General features: G+C 43.6%; 1 protein-coding gene across 1 annotated transcript in view; it reads left to right on the forward strand.

The window, feature by feature from the left end:
* LOC306752237 (proton myo-inositol cotransporter-like) overlaps positions 1-24,352 on the forward strand; it is a gene marked incomplete at both ends in the record, with an annotated part of 47,899 nt that extends 23,547 nt beyond the window's left edge. The window contains 7 exons of the mRNA XM_079235975.1: positions 6,289-6,397; positions 20,201-20,364; positions 20,445-20,565; positions 22,539-22,664; positions 22,792-22,910; positions 23,051-23,203; positions 24,126-24,352. Coding sequence (XP_079092101.1) covers positions 6,289-6,397; positions 20,201-20,364; positions 20,445-20,565; positions 22,539-22,664; positions 22,792-22,910; positions 23,051-23,203; positions 24,126-24,352 — 1,019 coding nt within the window. The remainder of the gene's footprint in view (positions 1-6,288; positions 6,398-20,200; positions 20,365-20,444; positions 20,566-22,538; positions 22,665-22,791; positions 22,911-23,050; positions 23,204-24,125) is intronic.
* Between the last annotated feature and the right edge of the window lie 3,290 nt (positions 24,353-27,642).

Consider the following 27,642-nt stretch of genomic DNA (forward strand, 5'->3'; position numbering starts at 1 on the left):
AATGAAAAAAAAAAAAATCTTCCTCGAACAGTCTTTCGCTGCGTTACTTCTCACTTGATGACGGACGGAAAGACGTGGAACCGCTGAATAATAGAAATCTCAGTTGGAAAAATCAGACGATGTTTAAAAATGAATGCGCCTCCCCTGTCATGTCCGCCTCTCATCTCCAGGTAGCTCTGCCGCTATGATCTGATCCTGGGGTTGCGTAACCAGGCGGAGAATTCTCAGCACTTTCCAAACCAAAATGGATGAACTTCTCTGGCTTCTTTTTTCTTTTTTACTGCTCCCATGTCTTTTCCTATCCTCCACCCGGCTACAGAAGCAGCGCGACAGACTGACAGGCAACCTCCTGCGCTGATCGTTTCCTTTGATACGATTAGCTGGTTGTGTTCACACTCGCACCGAGACTCCCAAGCTTTGAGGCAGCGACTCTCCTTGATTCAAAGTATTCTCTCTTTGCTCTTCACGTCTCTTCCTTTGAGTTCCACAACATCAGGTACCGTCTCTTTTTGGGCATTAAAGAAGCACACGTGTGTGTGTGTGTCAGTCAGGGCTGAAGACAACAAGTGTGAAAAATAATGTTGTGTGTGTGTTTGTGTGTGTGTGTGTGTGTGTGTGTGTGTGTGTGTCTCTCTCCATCCGTCTGGTGCTCGGCTCCTGGCAACCGCTGGCCCCTCGGTGCCTTTAGACAAACACAGCTGCTCCCCTGCATCTGCAGACACTGACTAGATTTGATCAGCTCCACTTAGGATGCTCCAATCAAGATCCGTGCTGCTTCCCCTCCCCCCCAAAAAACATACAGCTTCTTCGGGACATTATCGAAACAACACGTCCGTCAGCTTCACGTGGAGCCTGCTTATCTCAAGTGAACACAGCCTCTCTCACGGCTTCACAGCATCTTCTTCAACTGATTCCATTGTCTTCCCCTCAACAAACCAAGCCTCCACTTGATGTCAGAGTGGGCCAATGGATGTTATGAGCGAGAATACAGATGTGCTGGCTTTAATAAACAAACACAAAACAGCAGAGAACACCAGGAAGGCATCTCTGAACAGCACAGAGTCATTATGAGCAGCGGGAGGACTGCAGTTCACGGAGCTGTAACCTCTCTTTACGTCAGTAAAATACATATTTAAAATGAATCTTTACTGGCACAGTCTATGGTCTGTATTAAGTACATAAGTGGCCACTTTGAACATAATGGTTTCATCACCTCAAAGTGCCTGCGATCATAACCCTTTTCAACCGTCCAAACAGTGCATTATGTTTTTACATAAACACATTATAGGGAATAAGGCTGTAACTGAGTAGATTCTACCTGTTACTGTAAAGGAAAACGTGAGCAAAACGTCATCACGAACTTATGACAACAATAATAATTCAGTCATAATGATTAAACTGAAGGTGACTTTGTTAAGGTTATGGTGCTGTTTAACTCAAAGCATCCGTTTATTTTTCTTCTTTCGAGCAGCGTCTGGACCTTTTAACATGACGGCCTTTTTGCATGAAAGCTTTGCCTTGAGCTTGATTCCATAGTTGCTATTCAGTGGTAGCATTAACATTTTAGAAACAACCGTCTCTTTGTGCTTTCCTGACACCCATCGGGCTGTACAGTGCTTCCAAAAACATCCGCTGCAGTCACACCTAACCCCTCTTCCCCATTAGTCCAGACCTGTGCTGACCGTGTAAGTATGATGTGACGTTGTCATGATCCTACTGATGGGGGAGCTGAGAAGAGGTGAGAAAGGAGAGAAGAGGGGAAGAAAGGGGGAGAAATAATTAGAAGGGAGATGTGGATTTTGGTAGGAGGGCTGCAATCAAGGCCTGAAGCCTGAGCAGGCAATCTGCAGGCCGCCCGGTTATGTAAGCGAAGCTTCAAGCCACTTCCTCACTGACCACACAGTGATTGGATGGATGGAGAGAGCTATTCTCTTATACCCTGACTTCTATCTTCCTAATTCCTCTGGTGTGTCCATCCACCGGGGTCATTGGGCCCTCTTTGTTTCCTTGATTGCACATTGTTCAACACCAGCTCCCCCGCATTGACCCATATCTATATCACTGATTTACAAAGGATTATACGAATCAGTAACCATAAGTCTGGCGGATGGATGCTTGCAAATGTTCCTGTAAAGTGTGTATTTCAACTGCGTATTTATATATTTATAAGCGTGAATAAAAAGAAACATCTGACTGCACCGACGGTGCCAAACGGGCGCTCTAATTGGCCGTGGTGGTTGTTGTGCGGGGAGAAGTCGGGGTGTCTCCCGAAAGCAGGTAGCAGAGGAAGAGAGCTAATCGGCGGATCCTTTGGTGAATATCAAAAGAGAAGGAAAAGTAGAGGAAGAAGAAGAAGAAGAAGAAGAAGAAGAAGAAGAAGAAGACGAGGGAGACGGGCCTGGTTCTCATTAAAAACACATCCCGGGCTTCCCTCGTCCACTTTACAAACACATCGTGGTCTTGGAGTAAGGCGATCAGCGTTTGCTGGACGGAATGCTGATATGATGTGAAAGCAAAAGGGCATCCGTGCCGATAGCGATGGAGGAGGGATGATCACACGGCTCATAGGGGTGGATTGATTTAAGAAAAGAGAGAAAAGAGTCATGCCTTTGTAGTGAGTTTGTGTGTGTGTGTGTGTGTGTGTGTGTGTGTGTGTGTGTGTGTGTGTGTGTGTGTGTGTGTGTGTGTGTGTGTGTGTGCTGCCTCCATCTAGGTTTCAACATCAAATCCGGCGCTCATCTCTCATGAAAGACGGTTTGTTCTGACTTGTGTCCGTGCATCTCGCTGTGATCTAAACGCCTGGATGTATCAATCTTGGAAGTTTTAAGGTAGTAGTGGTATTGCAGTGTAGGCGGAATGAAACGAGGCAGATATGGTTGGAGAGGTTCAATGACATGCAATCACGATGGCGCTGCAAGACTTAATCAGCGCGCTTGTGTCTCGCTGGTAGCTGGCTGGCTTATTTTCCATTTCCATCTTTCTTCTTCAATGTCTCATCTGATTGAATTACAGCTGGGTGGTGTTCAGCTGAGGAAATGAAGATGTGTGTTTTGGGAACCTTTGTGCATGTATTTAAAACTGTGTCTCTGGGCATTATATATATATATATATATATAAATATATATATATATATATATATATATATATATATATATATATATATATATATACACGATTCTGCATGAATGTGTCTATTTGCGTTCTAAATCTTCGTAGAAAGACGTACGTATGTACTGCTTTGTTAACCTACAAGGCAGCGACAGGAAGTAAGACGGTGTGTCTGCGTGATTGATTGTATCTGAATGGGTTTATGTGTGTGTTTCCATGGTTGTGTGTGTTTGGCCGAGACGAGTAAATTTAGCTCTCCTTCAGGCAGCCATCAGGTGTCCCCTCTTTCCGTAGTTGACTTCGGCCCATGATTCCTGATTTCTCTGCCAGCTAATCAGATAACGGCCCTCTGCTCTGGTCTCCAGGGATCAACCAATCAAACTCCACCACGTTAGCGCCATGGAAATGGCTCAGCCCATAAACGCATCACTTCCTCTTCACTGTCTGCGGTTAGAGCGATACTTCACATTAAACCTTGACGTTGAAAGCTGAAACGGAGACATACAGTCACTTATTGACAAAAAAACTAAGTACTTGTAATTTCCAAAAACAAGCTTCTATTAATTGCGTTTTTAACACAATGTTTCCAAAATATTTGTAAGACAAGCCGGCTAAAGCACACATTTTATTTAATTTTTTATTAGACGGCCAATGCTCGATAAATTCCCATATCTTTATAATTCCTGTCCCACAATACAATACAAAAAAGTAAAATCTCAATCTCAATCCCTCATGACATCTCTATGACATCATTGGGTTTATATTTTCAATCTTTAGAAACAGAAGGTATTATACACTTTTTATATACATTTACATTTGTTTTTCCTGCAGGCTAAGTAGTGCTCCTCACAAGGAGACACTGAATTTCAAATGTGAACTAGTGGAGTGCCCTTTAAATCCTCTGTTTTGACATCGCCATTCACAATAACTTAATTTTCTTTGCATAAAGATCAGGGCTCATATAAACATATTAAGTACTGATGACGATATTGAATCTTATGTGTATTTATTCAACCTTATCTGCCTATATCTAACTTCTGCACCCTCAACCATAATTTGTTCACTACAGCTGCCACGGCACACATGCATGGAGTTAGTGGATGGCTGTTAATAGTAAATATGCTATCATCACAAGACCTTTACCAATGCCTTGGCTGCCATTTGAGTACTCTATTATATTTATGTCGCTCTGTGATGCAACACTAATTACATTATAGTACCTGATTGGAAGCGCTGCATACAATAAACTGTGGTATGATTCACATATGTAGTATGAATTTGCTGGTCACAGCCACTCAGTCATGGGGTCTTCACATGAAAAACCAATAAGCATATTATATATATATATATATATATATATATATATATATATATATATATATATATATATATATATATATATTACTAAACTGGATTATATAATAAGCTTGCATCCCTTCAAAGCTATTTCATTGTCTAGTGGGATTTTCTTCCTGTTTTCCAATCTATGCTAATTTTGTTTCTGTGGTATCAGAGTTGGGGACCAGTCAGTAAACACACTCTTCTATTTTTCTTGGAACAGATGGTATAATTACACATAAATTACCTTAAATTAGCCTAAATAGAAAAATGAAGCTGAGTCCATGTTGCAGATGAAGCTAAAACTCTGTCATACAAAACCTCATGATTGCTAGTTTAACAACATAGACATAGAAGAAAATAAGCAGAACCTGTCTATGTGGTACACATTTAATTAAGGTGTTAAATTGAAACTCAAGTTATGTATTAGGCAGCTTCAAAGTGTTCTTTGAAAGCTGCTTCTCTTTAAAGTCGACAAGGAGTGGCTCCTGCAGGGGGAAAGTGCGGAGGGTTTGGTGAAAGTTAAAAGGCCTCTTTCAGCATTTCAGGATCGAGTAGAATCAAAGAAGATAACGTTTCTTTTGAGAAGTCGGCCGTGGAAAAGCAAAGCTGGAGTGTGTTTGTGTGTCAGCGGGAGCCTCCTTTACAGACTCTGCTTGTCAAACTGCTAAAGGAGATGTTCACTGGTCCAGAGTCCTCCCACACACAGCTGCTCCCAAATAATCAGCCTGTGTGTGTGTGTGTGTGTGTGTGTGTGTGTGTGTGTGTGTGTGTGTGTAGTGTGTCATTTCATATGTGCAGGCTCATCAGCCTTGTTTTATGATACGTTTGCACAGTCACACAGTGGCACAACAGCCTACCTGTGTGTTTCTTCCCCGTGTGTGTTCAGGCTTATTTGTCTGATCCCTCGGCACAGTGTGCGTCTCCCTCTTTATCCGACAGCTTTGTGCCTGTCCAGCCGCTCTCTCGTCCCATTAAGACTTCTCCTCCCCGAGGACGGGTCTGTCTGTGTGTGCCGGAGATCACAGTTTGCGCTGTAGTTGCTATAGAGCCAATTGGGACTCACATATTAGTTTTATCCCAAACTGAGATATCCACCATCTGAAAAATATGAGATGAATAAATAAAAAAAGGCATCTACAGTGCTATGCTGATCCTCAAGAGAGACATTTATTGTTACACTTAGAGGTCAAAGTAGCAGCGCAGCAACCCTGGAGCTAACAACGCCTCTGTGACTTGTGCAAATAAATGTCAGGAGGGCAGATGGCTTCTGTCACAGAGGTGTGGACTTTGAAAATATTACCAGGCTGGATATTTTGGGTGTTTCTTGATGATCCCTTGAAAGTAAATGTGATTTTGCTTGTGTGAAATAAATGGTTCAACGTGAGAAAAATGGTTATTTATTTTCTATCCAAGAGTTTGATACCACGTCTGATGTCTGTACGCTCGATATTAAGGTACCGCCAGCAGCCACTTAGCTTAGCACAAAGACACGGCTCGCCCTGCTCCGTCTGAAGGGAATCAGTTCAAACAAAAACAAAAAATTCTTGGCAAGGAGTATTATTTTCCTGGAGCCTTGTGCTAAGCTAAGCTAAGCTGCTTCTGGTGGTAGCATAGTATTTAAATGAGAGTAGCAAAAACATATAAGCACATGTTTTAGACTCAGAAATCAGAAACATCAACACTATGCCGTTCTTGTTCGCATCATCGTTTGGTTCTTGTTAGCATTAGCGGTTAGCTGGTGTTGGAGTGAACCTCTGTCTGTTCGGGCCTCCGTGTCATATTTGCAGACATGCTGGGTTTCAAAATGACTTCCTGCTGTGCCTTTGCTTGTGTCCGCAGAAGGCCCTGTGATTTGGAGAATGCTGACCTACCCCCCCACTCGGCGAGCCCTCCTGGTGGGCTGCGGTCTTCAGATGTTCCAGCAGCTTTCGGGAATCAACACGGTCATGTGAGTAAAACCGTCCACCACAATTTTACCACAGTCGTCCGGTACAGGTCTGAGCTTTTCTCCAGGCTGGGTCAAGACAACAGACCTTTCAAAACCGCAATGGTCAGCGTATAATGAGAGGCACTATGAGATGGTTATGAAGTCTGCGAACACTGTATGCTAACACTGCTCATCTAGTAAGTCTAAAGCACACTAAACATCCTCCCTTTTGAAGTAAAGCTTTTGAAGTGCTGCCTCGATGTCAGACCAGCCAAATAACTGCTCCGGCGCAATTAGAGTTGACCAATTAACCGTACTATGTGCCCAGAGACAATTTAGTGCAGTTGGAGAAGGCTGTTTATTGAGGACACATGAAGCATTGTCTTACATTTACGGATTTAGTTCAGTTCAGTTTGCGGGAAAATGAGGGAAAAACTCAAATATCCTCATTTTGGATAACCATGGAAATGGAAATTGTTGCTCAAATGACTTACCTGAAGGCACGGGTTGAGCTACCGGTGAATCCTTTTGCTTATAAACCCTGGCCAACGTCCAAATAACATGCACATAGCCTGACTACTCATGAAAATGGAAAGCAGGAGAATATGCAAGGGATTGTTTCGGCTACATTTCAGACCAAATTAAATTGAGACTCAAAGCCATGTTCAGACAGAAAACATCCCTTTTTAATGAGACCAGCAAAAATATATTTGTTTTACCTGTAATTGGTATAAAATGATTGTTGCCATGATAACTTTTCACGGTTGTTGAATCTCGTTAACTTTGATGTAGTGTGCTATTTAGCATCTGTTGCTCAAATCCACCTCACTGGAAAATTATCTTTTGTTTCATTTGTACCTAAAAGTTACTGTGAGGAGCTTCTAACTGGTTTTGAAACAGTCTCAATGTAATGCTGATGCCTCGATATGACCGACACAAGTAAATGAGGCCATGTTTCAATATAGACAACAATGTTTTCAGCCTGAACACCTATAACGGAAGCATAACCATCAAGTACATATCAACACTTTGGAATTAGCAATCTATTAAAAACATGAAAAAGGAAAAGGTCCATGTTCCACTTCGGCTGTGTGACTTTGTCACTTGTCATCTTCTTCGATCCCATCGCCTTTGAAAAGGGAAGTTCAGATGGGTTTTCATCTCTCTGCCCTCAGGGTTAACCAAAACAAGGATGATGCATGGCAGTGAATCTGTGTCACCAGCCGTCCCTTTCAACACAAGGGGTGGGTTCATGACAGATGTATTTGGATTAGCAGTACAGTATTAAATCATAAAGCAGTTCTTTCATCCTTCATAACACACGGTACACCGGGGACCGGTCGCATCACTGCTCGCTCGCCAGCGAATGGGACGGACCACCTTTCCCCTTTATTCGTTTTATCTTTCCATCCGAGGAGATTGTGTCATCTGTCTCTGTCTCCTCTCCCCTTTGAGATCAACTATATTACTCGCTCTGTAAACAATCTGTGGATATTTGCTGTTGCTTAGCAACCGTTGGAGGTGAGAGCGATAGGACGAGTGCGCGCTTGTGCGGCCTTGTGTTCGTGTGCGAGTCCGCACGCGTGAAACGTGAGACTGTGGACTTTGGGGTCTGCGCATGTGCACCGTGTGTGTGTGTGTGTGTGTGTGTGTTGAATGGACGTTATACATATGTGTGTTCAGCTGTGGTTAGCAGAGGTGACACACAAATCAGTCACACATCTCTATAAATATGTTTCACTGGATGTCTGTTTCTCTTCCTGCATATTCATCTCCATCTCCTGTTGCCAACAGTATGAACACCACAGGGGACAAACTTAATCTGTCACAACTTTCCCTATCCGGCCTTCTGTCTCTCCGACTTGTGTGTCTGCCAGTCTTTCTGAAAAGGTCTGCCTGCTGGTTTATCTGTGCAGCAGTGACCCATTTTACACAACGCTATGCATCTTTGATCAAGATGGTGTCGAGATTGTGTGATGTTTGTCACCTGGCATTAAAATGTGTCTCATGTTCTGCAAATTGAAATCCGACTGCCCTTTTCATTTGCAAAAAAACACCCAAACGGCTTCGTTTGGGGGATAATTACGTCCTTCAAAATTGACATTAAACACCTCGTCCCGTTGACAATCAATTCTTGAGGATAAATGTCTCAGTTTGAGTTTTTTGTTTTGCAGCAGTGACTCGCACTTTCTCAGAACACCTTTAATACCGTTTATAGCCATTGATTGCCGGCATTCATTGTCACTTGTTTTTCAGTTTAAAGTGTGTTTTACAGCGCCTTACAGCCCATTGGTGTCTAGACGGTGGTTAGCCAATGGCAGGTTGAGTTTGTGCAATCGTCCATTAAAGCTGCGGTCGTTGCAGACACACTTGCCGGTTGGAAGCAGGGTGGAGGATGACACGCAGCCACCAATGTAAAGAAGTGCTCTCGCTGCTTCTGTCCGTCTTTTCTCCGTCATTTTTCTCCTCCATGATGTTTAGAGAACTTGCCTCACGTCGGGAAATTACCGACGGAGATAATTATCTCTCACTGGAAATTATCAAGATTTTTCCATTCCTCATCTTTAAGTTAGGGAGGAAGTGACGTGTGTTGTCGTTCGTTATGCTAGTGCAGGGTATGCTAAGTGAGCTTGTTAGCTGTTCCGTTTGAGCTACTGTTAGCGAATAGCCCCGTTGCAATACTGTGAACACTTAAGCAATAAACCTGCAAGTTAAGGAAACCAACGTCTGCGAGTCGTTACTGCGGAAGTTACAATATCAAAGTTTACACGAACATGTTTGGTAACTGTCAAGCTTGAAATGACAGCTAACGGTCGCGCAATTTAAATCTACCTGTTATTTTAAGTGCGCACTGATATGGAACGCTCTAAATATAAACAGGCTGTACAGTACTTTATGGCTGAATAAAGTACACCTCGTGACTCACTCTCAACCAATCAGAATGCTTGATTTGATCTACACGTATTAAAACAGGAAAATGGAGGTGGTTGGTGCAGTGAGTTTCATCCAGGCTGTGTTTACTTGAGGGTTCAAGTCGTTCTGTTCCGTCAGTCATCCAGGATGTGTTCATTTCACACGTTACTGTTGTCTCTGCATTTATGTGTTGTTCATTTTTGTCTCCAGCTGTATGAAATATATGATACTCAAGTACACTGCGATTCACAAGAAAAAAAACAGCTCTCATACAAAACGTCCTCACATCACGCTGGATGTGATGACAGGATCCGGATCACAATGCAAACAGCTGAGACCATCAGGTTCTCCTGAGGGAGCTTCATATTCAATACAGGTTTGAACCAGCAAAGTCGCCAGACAATGTGAGTTGACCCGGGACTCTAATAGGTGGGGTGCAGGTGTGGAGGTGGGCAGCAGGGCAGAGCTGATAAAATGGAGTACAGGTGTGCATGACAGGGGACCTTTACGCTACATACTACTGTGAAACATGTACAGTGTTCTGGGGAGGAAAACTATTCTGGACACAAACTCTGAGAGCGTCTAGTCAACCAGGCGATGGGGAAATAACACCTCAGGCCCTTAAAAGATCTTAAAAATCGGACAGCATGGTAATAATTTCATGTCTTTGATCCATGTCTGCTTTTGTTATTATGGACAGCACTCTGTTTTGGTTTTTCCAGCATTGTCGCTCACCTTGTGTGCCTCTTCCCTCTGAATACTTTGCCAGCCCGTCTGTTTACCACCTGCCTTTTTGTCCCTGTGTGAAGCTGCCAGGCTAGCCCTATTAGCCGGTGAGGTATAAAGGAGGTCTGGGGAGCCGGGCTTAGAGACGAGCCCCGCTCTCCCTGTCCTCAGCTGCTTTTCCTGATTAAACCACTGGGCTGGCTCAGCTCAGGAAAAAAGGTCAGTGAGAGTAAACTGGCAGACTGCCAACGACAAAAGAAATAACAGAAATGTGTAACTCGAACGAGCAAGCGCATATTGTCCGTCACTCTGCGCCAACAGTCCATGAACTTGACAGGAGCGGACTGATGAAGTTCACAGATTTTCCTTTTTTTTCTCTGCGGCAAATATGCTCACACAAAGGGTACATTCAAGTTCATATTCACACATTGTTCCTTTCGATGTCCGGCGCTCGAATTAAGTGAGCCCTCCTCTGGTCGTCAGCAAGGGAATAAAGGAAACTGAAGTTAGACTCAAACTGCCAACTCGACCCATAACAGCGTGACCGACCAACAAACCGGTTGATGTAGTTCGTTAGAGCGCTGCCCTCAGGTCTGCATTCTCAGACTCGCTGCTCCTGAGAAACGCGTGTGTGTCTGAATCCCAGTCTGTCAAATGCACTTGCAGATAACTGAGAGGACTCTTGATCGGTCACCGTGATCTCACAGGAATGTGTTCAATCCGACATTATTCACGTATCTCGCTGTACCGTACCAAGCCACGGACGTTTGATGCGACCGGGATACAATGTTCCAAGATGAGGCCCTGTTTATTCCAGTGAACATCGAAACTAATCTGATGTGGCAGGGAGGTGAAGTCACAAATTGGACCTCATTTTGCAAAAATATGTACAATAGTCAACTGCATGAGACACATATTCATTTGAAATTGAAGCATAATGTCAAATGTAATAATCTTACATTTCTTTATTTTTCCTCAACAAAGTCATATGAATTTGGCCGGGCTCCACCGTCGTTTTTTATTTTTTATTCTTGATCCCTGTTGGGAGGTGCACAGAGAGACAGAGCGGTGACGGAGAGGCTGGTCGGACTGTCAGAGCAAATGGTGACAGACGGGCTGAAAGTGGAGCGGGGGTGCGATGGAGCAACTCCACTTTGATGGGAGAGGTGTGAATCCACTGTGGTCGCTCATCACATGGTGTCCCTAGTGAGCTCCTTTCTTTCTTTCTTTCCTCTTCTCATACTCAACATGACTAACAACATGCTCATCCAAATTAAACAGTTCAAGTTGATCAAGTCACTCGTTTCCACCACAATTGACAACAAACTCGCTCAAAGATGGCAGGTGAGATGATCCGTCCCATGCTTGCATGCAAATGATGGATTTTGATTGACTTTCTGTATAATATTTAGAGAACAGACTTGGTGTAAAGCAGCGGGAAACAGCAGTTTATTAAACCAATGTAAGATGGGGCAGTTTACATAACAAAGTTTTGACCATAAAATGGCACTAAACTAAACATGATTTGAGATGGATTTTGCAAGATAGTGAGGTCACAACCAAGTAAGGAAAACCCCTCCCTGCACTAAACTCAACTTTTTCTATTCAATATAAACTTTCACAAGCCAACATTTAGTCCGTTTTAATCAGACCCATGTGGGTGCACAGGAATTTAATGAGACGGAAACCAGTAAACTACAGTTTAACATGAGTGGGAAGCCGATGTTTGCTTGACATCTGGGCCGAAGAGAACATGCAGAATGTTCTAAATGAAGTCCACAAAGATAGTGACATTTAAAAAGTCAGTCGAGATGACCTGGAGGAGAAGGTGATCCGTGTGCACGGGAGATCAGTGCCGAGTCGAAGTGAGAAAACTTCAACAGCAATCATCCAATAGCATTTTTCCATAAAAATCAATAAAGCAGTATTGGCTAAAACAGATGATAGATATATATATATATATATATATATATATATATATATATATATATATATATATATATATATATATATATATATATATATATATATACATATATATATATAAATAAAAAAACCTATTCTATGGTGTATATGTATGTGCTTAATGATGAAAAACCTGCAGGAACAGTCGGGTCGGCTAAGGGGCTTGTTTTTGTGACCACAGACATGACCTGAACTGAACAGAATATCAAGCCAGGTATGCGAGTACATGCACATGGTCACACACACACACAACACTATTATGTGCCTTCCTGCCCTCACACACACACACTTACTCACTCACTCACACACACACACTCTCCGGTCAGCGGAAGCCTGTGTGATGAGAGATGTATTTGTCAATAATACATCTCTCAGGAACCAGAGGAGTGTCAGGTGGTGGGTCTGGTCTGCTTGTCTTTCTGCCAGCAGTGTCCCTGAATGCTTCTCCGCCTGACTGCCTACCAATGGATGAAAGGATGGATGGGTTTATAGATTACATAGATAAAAAAGATGGATGCATCCTGTGATGGCGTTTCATTCTAAGCCATTTATCTTCCGATTCCTCCACCTTCCCCACTTTGTTGTTCACTTGTAAATGTGGAATAATGTGGTACAGCAGTGGGTCAATTAGATAGCACCTCTCCCCATTAGCCACTGCATCATTTTTGATTGAATTAGCCACATAATCTAGCATGCAAAGGTCACCGTGGGCTGGTGGGGACCACTGTGTGTTTGTTTGGATCCTGTCAGGGCAGGTCAGCGGACTGTTGACAAAGCAGTGGGGTACAGAGGGAGAGAGGACGGAGAGAGACAATTTGAGCAGGAGAGGGGGGGGGGGGATGAGACAGATATGGTAGGACAGAGGAAAGAAGAAGAGGGCGGCAGGAGAGATGACATTGATGGTGATGAGGCGGAGGGAAGTGTGGAGGGGGATCAGGGCGGATGACAGGCAGAGGGAGGGTGAGAGATTTATGTAGGAAGACAGAAAAAGGGACAAGGAAGAGTGAGAAAAAATCCTGTGTTCTCTCTTTTTTTTTTTGCTGTCACTTTGGTACATTCTGTAACGAGGCATCAGTTGAGAGAAATGTATTCCTGTCATGTTAGAGTAATAAATTATGAGGCTGCATATAGCTGCAGTCAACTTCTGGATGGCCAAAGGTCCAGGTGTGAATCTCTCGGCCAGCTCTGCAGGATAGTCAGCGTATATAATTTAGTTATATATCTGTGGTCAAGATGATATTTTTTTTAACTTTCATTCAAAGTACCTCCTTCTTCTTTACAGACAGCATCAAGCCGGACATTGTAAAACAATACAATATTCCCATTTGCTTATTCTGATGCACATTTTTTATGTATTTAAAAAGGTAAAAAGAATACTATCATACTAGCTAGCTGACATGAAAGGACACTTAAAACTTGACCAGTTGAAACATATTCCTGAAGACGTCGACCCATTTACCTCTTGTAGATTTGTCAGATGGCCAAGGCGACTTGTTTTGTTCCTTCTTCGCCGTTTACTGACTGATTAAATCCATGTGTATAGTGTCAACTTTTGACCAATCTATACAATGGAGACTCGCCTGATTTGCATTTATTTTTGTTTATTAATGGAAACACTGCTGATAGAATATGATATGATGAGTGTGCGTTGTTGTCAGTGGGCAGTTAGGTGTTTTGTCGTTGACACAGGCCAGTTGGCCCTCACAGATGGTCCCACAGACAAATGTCATGTTGGAAATGTCACGAAACGCCAATTTTTACATGGTCACGCTGCTGGCAATACCACAAGTAGCTGGCAGAGCCCACTCGTTTGTGTGTATGTGTTTGTTGAGAGAAATGCCAGAGTTTTTTTTCATGTGTTCCTGTGTTTTTGTATGCTTCATAAGCAGCTTAATCATGCTAACCTCCTCCACTGTCTCCAATGGCGTCGCAGCGAGATCCTCTATAACGAGAAATATTCTAATTTCCTCCTCTAATCAAATGCACACAGAAACGCATCACCCCTCCTTTCAGCACAAACATCTCATTTGCTTAATAGCAAGATGTAATTTGTGAAACATGCTTCTTCTGTCGATGGAGCGGCATTCACGCCGTGTATACAGTACACATTTTAGCAGAAGGCTCGTGCATCGCAGGGAGCCGCGTATAACAAGGAGAAATCACAGCAAACCGCCTGATAGGCCGACGCTCATTTGGAGTTGTTTTATGTACTCACCCAAGTGTTTTCACTTGCGCGTACTGATTAGACCTCTTCTCAGGACTTGGGCGCGTACACATGCTCCCACAGTTAGTTCTGTTAGTTTAGTTTACTGACTCACACCTTTTGTCGTCGTTTGTCGTCGCGGTAGGAAAAGCACAGGTGTAAATAATCCAATCAATGGTGGCTGGACTCCGTTTAGCCGCGTCGCTTTCCCGGTATTGTGCCCGCTGGCTTGCTGTCACTCTCACTGGAGGGGAGGGGGCGCTTGAACGAACAGAGGGCTCGTTAGTGTTATGAGTCACACCTGTGCCTCTCCTACAAGTCAAAATGTGTGATGTGAAAGAGAAAAAAATAGTCCTCTTGCCTCTGCCTCACTTCAGCCTGAGCAGAGGTGCAATCAGTGGGGATATTGAAAACAGCTGTGTCCGTGTGCAGGGCCTTTAAATATTTCAGACAGTGGAGATGTGAAAAGGCAATGCAGGCAAGTTGTGGTGAAGACATTTACAATAACTTAAAATGATGTTAAATATCTCTCTAAATATTTTTACTTGAATGTTTTCTACATTACACATATATATGCTGAGAAGAGATTTATTAAGAAAGAATACATAAAAACACTTGGGTGGATGGACCATATATGTGCAGGACCCGTGGCCCTTTATTTTTTCTACTTTTTTGAACCCTCACATTTAATTTTATTTCCATGTACTGAATGTAAGGTGTGTTTTCAGTCTCTAATGGTGATATACATCTGCAGACAGATGTGTGTGTGTAGTTCTGAATCCAAACATCCAGTCTGCAGTGTTCCTATTTGGGATAATGTTTTGTTCTAAGGCGTCAATGTGATGCAGCTCCGTGTTCGTATGCATTCATTTGAAAAATAGGCCAGTTCCCATGAGAATCTGTCTGTCTTTCTGTCTCTCCAGACACATCTTTTCCTGTCTGTCCATTTGTTCTTGTTTTCACACCCACATCCCTCCTTCTCTATATTCTCCAAACATTCCTTCTTCCTCTCACCTTTCCATCCTTTTCTCACTCACTTCCTGCTCTCTTTCCCTCCCCCCTCTCCTCCTTCTGTTTCTCCTCTCTCACACCTCGTCACTTAGTCTCTTGCTCAGTGAGTCGCTCACTCGCTCGTTCATTCGCACCCACTCACTCACTGCTTTGCCCACTAACACACACTTACACTTACACTTGTTTACTCGCTCAATCTCCCGCTCTCTCTCGTTGTTGCCTTAGTGTGGAGCGTTCCCTCTAAATCTATATTATTAAGTTTCATAATGAGATCAGCGCTCCGTCAATAGGTGGTACTAAAGAGCGTCTTCCAGACGAGGGAAACACTCCCTTTATTTCTTCTCCATACTCTCCCACACACACACACACACGCGTAGGTTTGTCATAATCAACGTCTCCAGCAGCGTCTGGCCTCCTCTATCAATCGGGTAGCTCCCTTTTGTTTTCTCTGGAATGAAAAGAAAGCTTTTGAAGTACCGTATCAGTCGTTTTGCAGGTTTTGGCACATGAATCACAAATAATGCAGCGTGGCCTTTTCATACAGACTCATTGTTTACCTTTCAGGCCTGATTACCTGAAGACATAGCAATGATACCGATACAAAAGCGCTTCCTAAAGAGTGTTTGTGACATTCCAAAAATAACTGATATGAGCTGTGTCTGGTCTGCTGTCCCTAAAGGTGTAGAACCTGAGATTCGACTTTTTGCAGACGAACCTCTGGTATCAAAGTCAAGGCACTTGTAGAACATACATAGTGTCTCATGAGCAGAAGTAAAAGTTAGTTTGTCATACTATACAACTTTGTATAACAATATTGCAGAATGAGAAGCAACGACATTCAAGCCTTTCTCTTTGTTTTCCAATGTTCCCATTATTAATGAAACCAGCCACAACCAATGGTAGCCGCTACGCAACCATCAAGTATGCAGTATGCCAACTCTCAAATTCACTGTTTCTTTCTCACACACAATTAGACTGTCGCTTGCAATAATGGCAGCAGTTTAAAACAGCAGCAGAAGCCAAACGTATTCATATTGCTCTGGAATTGCTCTGGAAAGGTGGCAAAGCAGACCCGAAACTTGAAAATACTTTGCATAAATGTGTGATTTGTAGCTAAAAAGAATGCTACGCCACCAGTGTGGGCCCTTTAGGACGACATCTTGTGAACTCCCAAGAGTCAGCAGCCTCCAAGAGGATCCTGCAATGTGTCAGTAAATGTCATCCGTGAGTCAGCGGCGTCCTCTCATCATCACCTATGTGAAATGGACTAAGAACACCGGGGAGCGATCAACTGCAAGAGGGAGATGGAGTTGAAACTGCTATTTATTCGCCGGAGTCTGGTTTCAGGGATTGGATTTATTCCACTTTTAGCTGGTGATGGGTGTAAATGATTGCAACTGACAAGTTGGTGACAAGCAATTACAAGAACTAAACACATAAACGTACCCATGAAATGTGTATTCTCTCTTTCCCGCTGCGTCTGTCTTTCTCCCCGGCTGACGTCCGCGTCGTCACTCTCCATCAATGCGCCGAATGAGAGGTTTTGGAATGAAAGTGTGAAGCTAGTGTGGATCCATGTTTCCATTTTCAGAACGGGGTCAGGGGGAGATCACACCTTCCCGTGTTTGCTTCGCACTAACGCTCCGCAGGGTGTCTTATGGAAAGGACAGTGGCTTGTGGGAGTGAAAGTGTGTGTGTGTGTGTGTGTGAGAGAGAGAACCTCCCCTCAACCTCCTCTGATGTATGCTTTGTATCTATACAGAGGAAGATGACGACTCAATAGAGGTCAAACTAACACGGCTTCAATACGACCTGATAATCATTGCAGCGCACTGTAGTTTGGTATTTGAGCATGTTGTCATCGGATGTGTGTAATGATGCCGAACGAGGATCGAAAGCTTATTCTTCTCGCTATAAATGGCCCTTGATAATGTGTGTTCTTATTGAGTTGTTGGGGGCTGCAGGCTTGGTGGCGTAGCTACTAGGCCGCTCGTGGGGCTAGTTGGTGGCTAACGAGCTAACTGCTGACTCGCTAGCTAGCCTGACTATTTTCTCTCTAGTGTTCTGTTTGGCATTTTGTTCACCATTTGACATCATGACTTAAGTTTAGAAGGGAGAACAAAGCTCTCCGAGCTATTGAGTTTAGTAACGGTCAGTTGGCAAACTCGATTCCAGTCTCATAACACTCCCCAAACCATTGCTCTGGTGAGGAACTCACTTTTTTACTGCTACCTCTATTTTGAACTCTACGTCCCTGAAATGGTTAATACTGATTTTAGTGATTCCATTGGAATGGATTTATTCCGCAAATATTTCCACCACTTCCAGTCCTGGTGTGAGCAGGCCCTGTAGTGCATTTGAACTCTCAGATATTCAGTCCAACCAAATACAGCATCATCTGATCTCACTAACTAACTATTTAATATGCTTCAATGGGAAGGAAATTATTCGTTTTTTTATGAAACCGACCTGGATCTTGATGGATTTAGTATTGGATAATTTCCTCAATATTATGGGTCTTCAGTTTAACCTCAGAGTGGATGCATAATTGTAGCATTTTCTTTCATTTTCTTCCACTCATTGCAGTTTATGAAATCACTGCAGGCTCCCAGAGGTCCAGGTAATTGGACCAAATCCAGTCCTGACTCACCTCTGACCCCCCCTCAGACGCCCTCTTATTAAAGCCAGTTTCCATTGTGAACTCAATTGTTACTGTTTAATAACTTACATTTTCTCCCCCTCTCAGTAGTTATGAATTCATTTAGTTTGTATTATTATTGTATTGAGGAAGTCTGCTTTGTGTCTTAGAAGATCAAAAATGAAGATTAAGAATATATATCTCTTTTTAATATCTTTTTTGACATATCAGACCACCTCATCCAGGTCCTGCCTCCGAGGGTTTCTTGTCACTTCGCGAGTAGTGGGCGATGAGAGGTGTCACTTTCTATCAAGGGTGACAGTTTAAACTTGTCCCATTTAGGCTTGCAGCTCTGCAAACAAACAAACATAAAGATCAAGAATAGTATCAATTTCATACCCAAAAAAAAACAAATTACGCAAAAGTGACATAAACTGACTGTCACTTCAATTAAAATGCGTTTCCAACATAAAACACGTCATCGTCAGTCAGATTCCATTCACAAATGTATACATTCAGTCATTCAAGTGCATATTTTCCAGCAAGAAAAGACAAACAAAACTGAACAATATGTCATCCTGAAGAATTTTAACGACATGCTAAAATAAATACTGAGCCCTTTCTGTGCACAATGTTCTGTGTGTACCCATTAAAATGATGCATTCTCGTCTGGGGGAGAATTTCCATGAGACTACTGAGCAGCAGCGCTTCTTTATGCATTGATCTCCTTTACCAAAATATCCACTTGCCTCCAACAGTTTCTCCCTCGGCGATGCAAGATGACGAGCAACAAAAACAAAACAAAGAAATTAGCCGAGCTCGTGAGCAAACCTGATGCTCTCTGCGCAGATCTGTGAGGAGACACGAGGAATCGGCACATGCAGAAATGACACGGCAGAAATCTGTTCCCAAGGCTGCCTTTTGTCCGGCTAACAGCAAATTCATTCTCCTGTTACTAAAAAAACAACTTAACACTTTTTCTCGGGAGGACTCTGAGTATAGCGGGGAGGCAGAGCATGGATATACACAGTTATCAGGAATTAGACAGGCCCCCCTTGAGTGTCCTTTTGGGGGCTTTTTAAGTGATATTTAAGATGCTTTTAACACAAGAAGTTCTTGGCGCAGTGGTCAGAAAATTAGTTGTTTTTGTAGGCTTTTAGTCAAAGTGTGTGTGTGTGTGTGTGGTAATCAGTATGATGCAGGGCTGGAGATGGAACACAGCAGGCTGCTTAGAACAGAAATAGTGCTTTTACTCCCGCCGCTGCTCCAAAATCAACTCATTTCTTTTGTGCGCGTGTTTTTGAGTGTGTTCGCACGCATGTATTTGTGTCTATGTGTGTGTGTGTCCCTTCAGCAGACTCATTTTGAGGTTCGCACATGGATAATAAAGCCGTCCGTAACTTTTTATCTCCTCGAACAGAGTCCTCGCAGGTGTACGCGTCTGTGCAGCCATCATGTTTTTGTGCCTCTATCTTCGTTACACAATATCATAATTGAAGTTGGAAATGGACGCTATGCAGCTGTTGACCGCAGTCTGGTTTGAGCCTTGTTGATGATGATTGGAGGTAATCTGCCTATGTGGAGCAACATGGTGCCAGAGTATAATTATTCTGTATGAGACCAGAGGGGTAAGAGCCATTGAGAGTGACTGGTGAGAGACTATTTTTAGCGGATCCTAGCATGAGTGGCTGGTGCTCCAGCAGAGAGGCTGTGATTGGTGGATGAGTGTTTAGCTCTCAAGATGAGAGATTCTGTTTGGTTTCTTGCCTCAACTAATGATATTGTATGTTAATTTTTCTGAATATCGCTTTGAGACCTGTGTATTATTACTGCAAACATATTTATGTAATCCGAATGAATACGGAAGAAGTGATACTGATTCATCACCTTTAAGTAAACATGAGTTTACGGTCTCAATTGCCAAGTTGTAATAAACCAGAATGATCCTTTTTATTTTCCTAGTGTTTGGCTGTTTATCTGGTATAATAGACTGAACAAATCCTTCTTTTAATAATAACTTTATTTATATAGCACCTCTAAAAACAAAGTTCACAAAGTGCTCTACAAACAAGCAAAGAAGACATAACTTAAATATCGGTAAACACAAAAGGACCATAGGCAATGAATACTACAATAATCAAAACAAACAAATAAATAAAATATACAAACAAAACCAGGGGAACAAAAGAACAGCATAATAGATCATAAACGGACATAAAAGGACGACATCACTTAAAAGCAATTCTATAAAAATGGGTTTTAAGAAGTGATTTAAAAGAAGTTATTGATTTTGCCAGCCTTATCTCCTCCGGTAGGTCGTTCCAAAGTAACCCACTCGTTCATTTCCTTCTGTCTCTGCGTCCCACAGGTACTACAGCGCCACCATCCTGCAGATGTCCGGGGTGCGGGACGACAGGCTGGCGATCTGGCTGGCCGGACTCGCCACGCTCACCAACTTCCTGTTCACCCTGCTGGGCGTGTGGCTGGTGGAGAGAGTGGGGCGCAGGAAGCTCACCTTGGGCAGCATCATAGGTCAGTCCTTTTAAAAATGTCCACATCTGAGGATCCCGCGGTCATTTCCTGCATGTCATGTGTTGTGATTCTTTGGACAGGGACATGTTTGAGCTTGAGTCTGCTGGGCATCGGTTTCCTGATGACTGCACAGCACAGTCCTCCTGTCACCTTCCACCCATTAGACCCATCTATGGCCAACTCCACCTGCTCCAAATACCAGTAAGTACACATCCTAGAGGTCAGTTTGGTTTCAAAGAGCATTCATTTAGCAACCATGGACCAACCGCTGCTGCTGGCTCCTCCGCTATGAAACAATGAACATCTCCCTTCATTATAACCCATGAGCAATAATAATAAATCTCTGCTCTCACTGCTAATTGCCATCCCAATTAGCGATTAGCTGATTTGTTCCCATCTCCGCCAGCTCTTGGCTGGGGTTCGTCATTATGTCACATTGTGACCAGGTCTAGAAGAAAGCGAAGAGCTATGCCAAGACCTCCATTCACCTCAGAGCTCGTCAGAAGAATGGATAAAATGTGTCTAAAAGGATATTTTGCTGCGAAGATATTGCAAGCGTTCCCGTGTACATTGATACCGATGCCGAGGTGACGATGAATGCCAGCATATACGTGTATGCAGGTCGGATTTATGCCCTTTCCTAAGCAGGAAGATCATATATTATTTAAGACTACCTTAATTCAGTGTTTCCTCTGACTGATTTATTAGCAAAGGGATAAAACAATGGGTCGCCACGGCAGCGGTACTGCAAACACGGCGAGTTAAACGCTGTTCCCGTCTTTACGCCTTAACAATCCTCCGATCCTTTGGGACTCAATCAGCTACAATTCACTTCATTGTCGCCCCACAAAGGGCAAACGCACACTCTCGGGCCGAGGCCGCGTGCTTTCCATGCGAGCCAGAGATCAGATGCCTTTGTGTCCCAATTTACTCCCAACTTCCACGAGACGAGGCTCGTGTGCGGCGGCGCTCTTTCATCATAACAAACAAACAACGCCTAATGGACTCGCTGTCCAGCACCCACGCAGCACGGCGCACGCAAACACACAGGTAATTTGAATGGATGAGTGCTTTTACCGCACTGTAGTGGCTTCATTGAGTTCACTTTACTTCGATGCGAAGCCCACATATTCCCTCACTGACCACGGCACCAGAGCCGCAGGCCTCTCACAGTCTTTGTGGGCGGGACGTCTCACCCACAAAGACTGTGTTCTTCAAGGGTCTGCAGCGGGGGGTTTTCTACAGGTTACTTTGCCTGGGGAACCTTTTTAGATTTCATAATTCACCATGCAGGTGACGGATGCACACATGATGCCACGCTAGAAGACATGCAAGTGGATGAGCAGCATTTTCTTTTGTTGTATTGTATAGCTAATTAGTCCTAGAATGAATTAAGTGTCATGGGGTTTAAACTTTCCAAAATCATACAAAGAGAAGCTGCTAATGTTAGCCTACATTCTGATGTAGTAGTCAGATCTCCAACATTTAATCGATTTCATTTCAAGTTCAACAAAACAACGCTATATTTATGATATTTATATAAAAAGACCAATATAGTAGGCCTTTTCAAACTGCAACATTGCATGTCTCACCTTCCCTCACTGTTTACCTCTGCCTCCCCTCCGGTACTGATACAAGGGTTTATTTTCATCTACTTGACCTCAGTGTGAAATCCGAGCAAGGTTCCCTGCACACAGGGAGGGTGCAGCCGGCAGAAAATAGACCTCTGAAACAAGAAGCACATTTCATGCACCTCCATCAGGATCACAACAACAACAACAAACCTGACGGAGCTGCGATGTGCCCTTGTGAATAAAACGTCTCCGTGCTGCTCATCACATAACTGGAGCACAAGACACAGATAGAATAGAGGGATAGAGATGTAATGACGGTTAATCCCACACCATTTGTATTTTGCTCTTAATTTTGATTTATCACTTCCTGCATGCGGGGAACAGTCCTTACATTAATTTAATTTGGGTAATGAGGCATGTCTCAATTAGAGGGGGTGGAATGCCGCTTACTGTTGCAGCTCAGTCTTGTGAAGTAGTACAGGCGGACACGTGTGTATATATTTAGAGTTGGAGTGCAACTCCATACCGTAGTTTTAAATAAGTGCGATTTAATGGTGTTCAGGGACAGTAAAGCTCATGTTTCTCCTGTTTGGCTTGCAGGCTGTGCGAGCCGTGCATGCTGGACCCCGGGTGTGGCTTCTGTTACCGCGAGAATGCCTCGGCGCTGCTCACCTCCTCCTGCGTGCCGGTCGATAAGGCCTCCACCGAGCAAGCAGCATGGGGCAGGTGAGTCACAGGCCGGCCGCGTGTTCAGGATGTAGCGGCCTGCGCTGTGGTGGGAGAACATTTTGGTCACACACGGTTTGAAAATGTGTTTACGTTTTGGTTAAATATGACATGCTGCCTCTTCCAGATGCTCCAACACCAGCCTGATGAGAGATCAGACCTACTGGGCCTACAACTACTGTCCCACCTCCTACTCCTGGCTGGTCTTACTGGGTCTGATCCTCTACCTGGCTGCTTTTGCTCCAGGTGCACCTGTCATTCCAGTGTCACTAAAATGTGTTTTTCTGTTCACGTTGCTATGTTAAATTTAAAATCAAATATTGAGCAGCTCCCAAGGTCCATTAAGGCCGTTAACCGTGTCTCCGTTCTCTCATAATCTGTCTCAGGGATGGGCCCAATGCCGTGGACCATCAACTCTGAGATCTACCCGCTGTGGGCGAGGAGCACGGGCAATGCCTGCGCAGCCGGAGTCAACTGGACCTTCAACATCCTGGTGTCGCTCACCTTCCTGCACCTGGCTCAGTACTTCACCTACTATGGTTAGTGTCTGGGCTGCAGAGCTTTTGAGTAGTAACAAAAGTCAAAAAAAGCATTTTTATAAAATCCAATTTCAATCAGACTTAACACTCGTGTCAGGAACAGTTACCACCAGCCACCAATGCTGTCAGCACTCGTCCAACTCCGCTTTCTGCAAACCTCTCTCAGTCGATCTTGTGCAACATGCACATCGTACATCCTCCCCATACGTCAAAACCAGCGGCTGATTGATACCCTGAAGTGTTTCCAACCTTTGCTTCATCCATACTTCCTCATCGGGTGGCTCAACAGCAGGTTTCTCCTCAGACAGGAAGGAACTGACTGACCTTTTTAGCGGCGCTGGCAACGATCCATCAGGGTGAGGCGCGGTTCCCTGAGATGCAGCGGGTTAATGATCGACCCGAGTTCCGGTTTATGAGAATCGTTCGCCGAGACCGAAAGAATTGTGTAAAAGCTGGAGAAAAAAAACAATGACGCTGCTGTAGAAATATAAATCTCATTTAGCATAATGCATTTTGAAATGTTATTCTGCTTTGACAAGGAGAAAATAGAGGTCACCGCGGTCAGGAAATCTCATTAAGCCTCTCACACGGCGTCTCTGTACTTGTATGTACTTGTATATCCATGCGTGTGTGTGTGTCTCTTTGTGGCGATGCCATTTTGACAGGAGATTGTTGCTGTGAAGTTATCGCATGGTGACCGGGAACCTGAAAGTAATAATTCAAACTCTGTAAAACTCGTTCATTTGTCAGCACACAAACACACACTTTCTTGGAGAAGATCACCTGCGTCAGGATCAGCTGTCGCCACCAGGGTTTCTTTTCTTTTCTTTTATGTCGATGAATGAAAAACGGACGTGTGTTCCTTGCGTTTGTGGACGGACGGCCCTTAGTAACGCTGTGTTCTTTGATCTCGCCTCCCCAGGAGCTTTCTTCCTCTACTCCAGCATGGCTTTGCTGGGTTTCTTCTTCGTCTACGGCTGCCTGCCGGAGACCAAAGGCCGCCGCCTGGAGGAGATCGAAGCGCTGTTTGAAAACCAGCTGTGCTCCTGCGGCGCCTCCGATTCGGACGAGGGGCGGCAGGTCGAATACATCCGAGTCAAAGGTTCAAACTACCATCTATCGGACAACGACGCGTCCGACGTGGACTAGGGGTGGGGCTGAGGGCTTGGTTAGCTTCGGTGATTGCTAAACATGCAGAGTGTAATGTAATGTTTTTTTATTTATGTGTGAGCTAAGGAGCCACTTGTGGTTAGGAGTTAGGACAGTTTCAAAGGCCTTTTGCTAGGATCAGGACGAGAGCGTTCACTTCCAATTCAGTCAATGCGTGACGAGCCAACGACACGCCGGCTGTTCTCTGAATTCGGGCGAACTGGCGCCAAACCACGCACTACAAATATCTAAATTACGACAGGCTTAAACCTTTTCCACACATCGCAGACCGAGTGAAACGCGACTGTCGACCACGCATCGCATGTGCAAAACACAAGGGACATTCCTCTCTCATAATGTACTTTTACAAAAAAGAGGCTGCAGCTCAGTGTCAGTAAGATGTTCCTAATATTTTGTACATTCGTTGACTAAATATAATTTATGATTTACATACGATGTTGTACGTGCAGTATGAAAAGTCAAACTCAGCCATCTTACAGAGTACGTTTCCACCGAGGACTCCATTTTCCAAAAAAAAAAAAGTTCTAGTGAACGTGGTCTTTTTGCATCCACAAAACCTTTGTTGCCACGACAGCGGTTGTGACACATTGTCCCCCCATCGTACCATTATGCCTTTCTCTACGAAACACGTCTCAGTTACATGTCGTTGAAGCTTGTAGCATAGCGCACTCGTGTCAGCCCCTCACCCGATGGCAGTCTTCGTTTGTGGTATATTTTTACGAGAAGCAAACACCAGAGATGTACAGTATATTGTCCAAGTTTAGAAAACTGGTATTGTCAGTTGGTGCCTAAATAAAACTCTTCAATCTAGTAGCACTGAAAGGAATACAAGTTATCTCTCTATCATTTATATTTTTTGATTTCAATATTATTGTTTTAAACCCAGACTTGACTTTTATTCAAAGTATTCCTTTCCATCATATACATGATAATATTAGTGCCTGTGTATTGTGAAGGTCCCTAATGACCGTTTTTCAGTCCAAATCCCTGAAGTGGATGTATTACATCATGTTAGGTCTACATAGCTTTTTTTAAATGTATTTATTATTTGACATGTACATATTTGCCTTTTCCTTGTGATGAATGTAATTATTATTTTTTCACTATGATTTCATGTATTTTTGTCTTCCTTCATAGCCTTATGTACAAATAACGGAGCATATCATTCACGTGGTTGGCTTTAGCGTAGTTTGCCAAAGTTGTTTTGTAATAATCGTGTGAGGTTGCACCTTGTTAAGTCACACACACATAGGTTTGTATTACAGCAACAAAAACCTGTTTGGAAGTAGACCACGGAGTAACAAAACCGGTAAATAAGGCATTAACAGGCTGCGCTGTCACTGCGGGTGACGGTCCATCATTTTTGACTCGTGGGTCTGAACCCATCATGAATTAATGATAGAATAGATAGAATACCTCTTTTTAATAAACTTTTCAAACAAGAAGCCGCTAATCAAACGCCATGCAATGACACTTTCAGTGACCCGTCAAAGTTGTTGGAGAAAAGTAGCGGACTACAATTCAAAATGTGAAAGGTCACGTTTTATGTTCCATTTTCATTTGACCTACGATGAGCTGTCTTCAAACCACGCAAACTAGTTTTGTACTGAAAGTATTATTACAGGTCAAGAAAACGCACACAGATGAAGCTCCATAACACAGATTGTGTAATTATACTTGTGTTGTATATTTAGCCTGATTGTTTCAGCTGTTCATCCAGTTGTGTTAACACGGCCCTCCACCGCGGCGGGGGGACATTCAATGTGTACTTCTGGTGTAATGGTTGCAATTTTTTTTTCTATGTGAACCAACTGTGTTTGTTTCTACAGTTTACGAGGAACTACAAAAATACCAATTTAAAAAAAAGAGTGCTGTATAGTATATTTGATTATTGTTCGAGCTGTATATGTTTTGCTAGAGTTTATATTCTATATAAAAAAGTGGATATCTTCATGAAATCTTAACACTTGAATATGTATATGGAGAAAGAAATAAACTTATGAATCGGAGTAACGCTTTGGGGATTTATTTCACTGTCTCTTTCATAAACCTTTGAACAAACACTGTGTGGTTTATATGCTTCGAACAAACTTTTAAATATTAAATAATGCTTTGGATAAAAAAGCAAACACATGCACTGAACAGGCATGAACAGGTTCCTGCTTATTTCCTCCATTCCTCCGCCTTACTTTGTCACTTCTTTCCTCTGTTTGAGCAGGAGCAAAATGTCAGCTATTTCCTGAAGAGTCTCGGCCTCTTCGGAGAGTCCCTGAGCCCTGGTGCCAGATGTGACCTCCTCCATCGCGTCATTTGAAAGGCCTTTCACCAGACGGCCATTTTCTTGTTGCCCTCTCTCATCCCTGCCCTCTCTATTCTTCTTTCCTGAGTCAGAAACAACAGCATAGAGTCAACAAACTACCCGTGTTCCCTTTCTGTATTTGTCAGAGGAAATTGCAGCATTTAAAGATTAAAGGATGTGAATATGAATCTTTAGCTTCCTAATTCATACATGAAGTGACAGCGTCTTTCACCAACCTGTTATACCTCCGCCATCAGTCATGCTCAGAGCTTCTAGAAAGGGGTTTATGGGTCTCTGCAGGATCACTCTGCCATCAGTGCACTTGTTCATGAAGCTGCTGCCAGACAGGGAACCAGCAACGAATGGCTCCTTGGATTGCTTCTTGGTCCAGGGCGTATGCTTCTCTCCACTCCTCCACTTGTCTGATGAAGGTGTGTGAGCTCTTGGCTCTGCAGCGGTGTCAGTTTGCCTCCCTGTGGCTGGATGCTGCACTGACACATCAACAGGTGGCCGGCAAGAGTCGAGCCCACTGGCTTCTGCAACGGCGCTGCACTGAGTGGAGGCGTCGCACGTCTCAGCTGTGAGGTTGCCGACCGTTTGAGTTCCCGCGTCCCGGGTCTCAGCGGATGTTTTCTTGCACGCGCACAGCTCTGAGCACTGACTTTGAGCCGGAGCTGGAAGGGATGCAAACTGAGGAGCGTTGCTTCCCGTCTGCTGGCTAGGACTTCCCCAGGCGTTGACTTGGAACGCTACGTTCCCCACAACTTCTTGATTATCTCTGAAGCCCATTCCGGGTTTCAGGAGCGGGGTGATAGGCCTGGGTTTGGTGTGCCTTTGTTTCGCACTCCCCTGTGAGCTCATGTATGAGTCGAGGCTGTCCGCACAAAAGCCTCGGTCCATATATGAGGAGGCAGCCTGAAAACGTGGCTGACAGCATTCTTCATCCTAAAATACAGTTAGAAAAGAAATG

The sequence above is a fragment of the Taurulus bubalis genome, assembly GCF_910589615.1.
Source record: "Taurulus bubalis genome assembly, chromosome: 20".
NCBI classification, from domain to species: Eukaryota; Metazoa; Chordata; class Actinopteri; order Perciformes; family Cottidae; genus Taurulus; species Taurulus bubalis.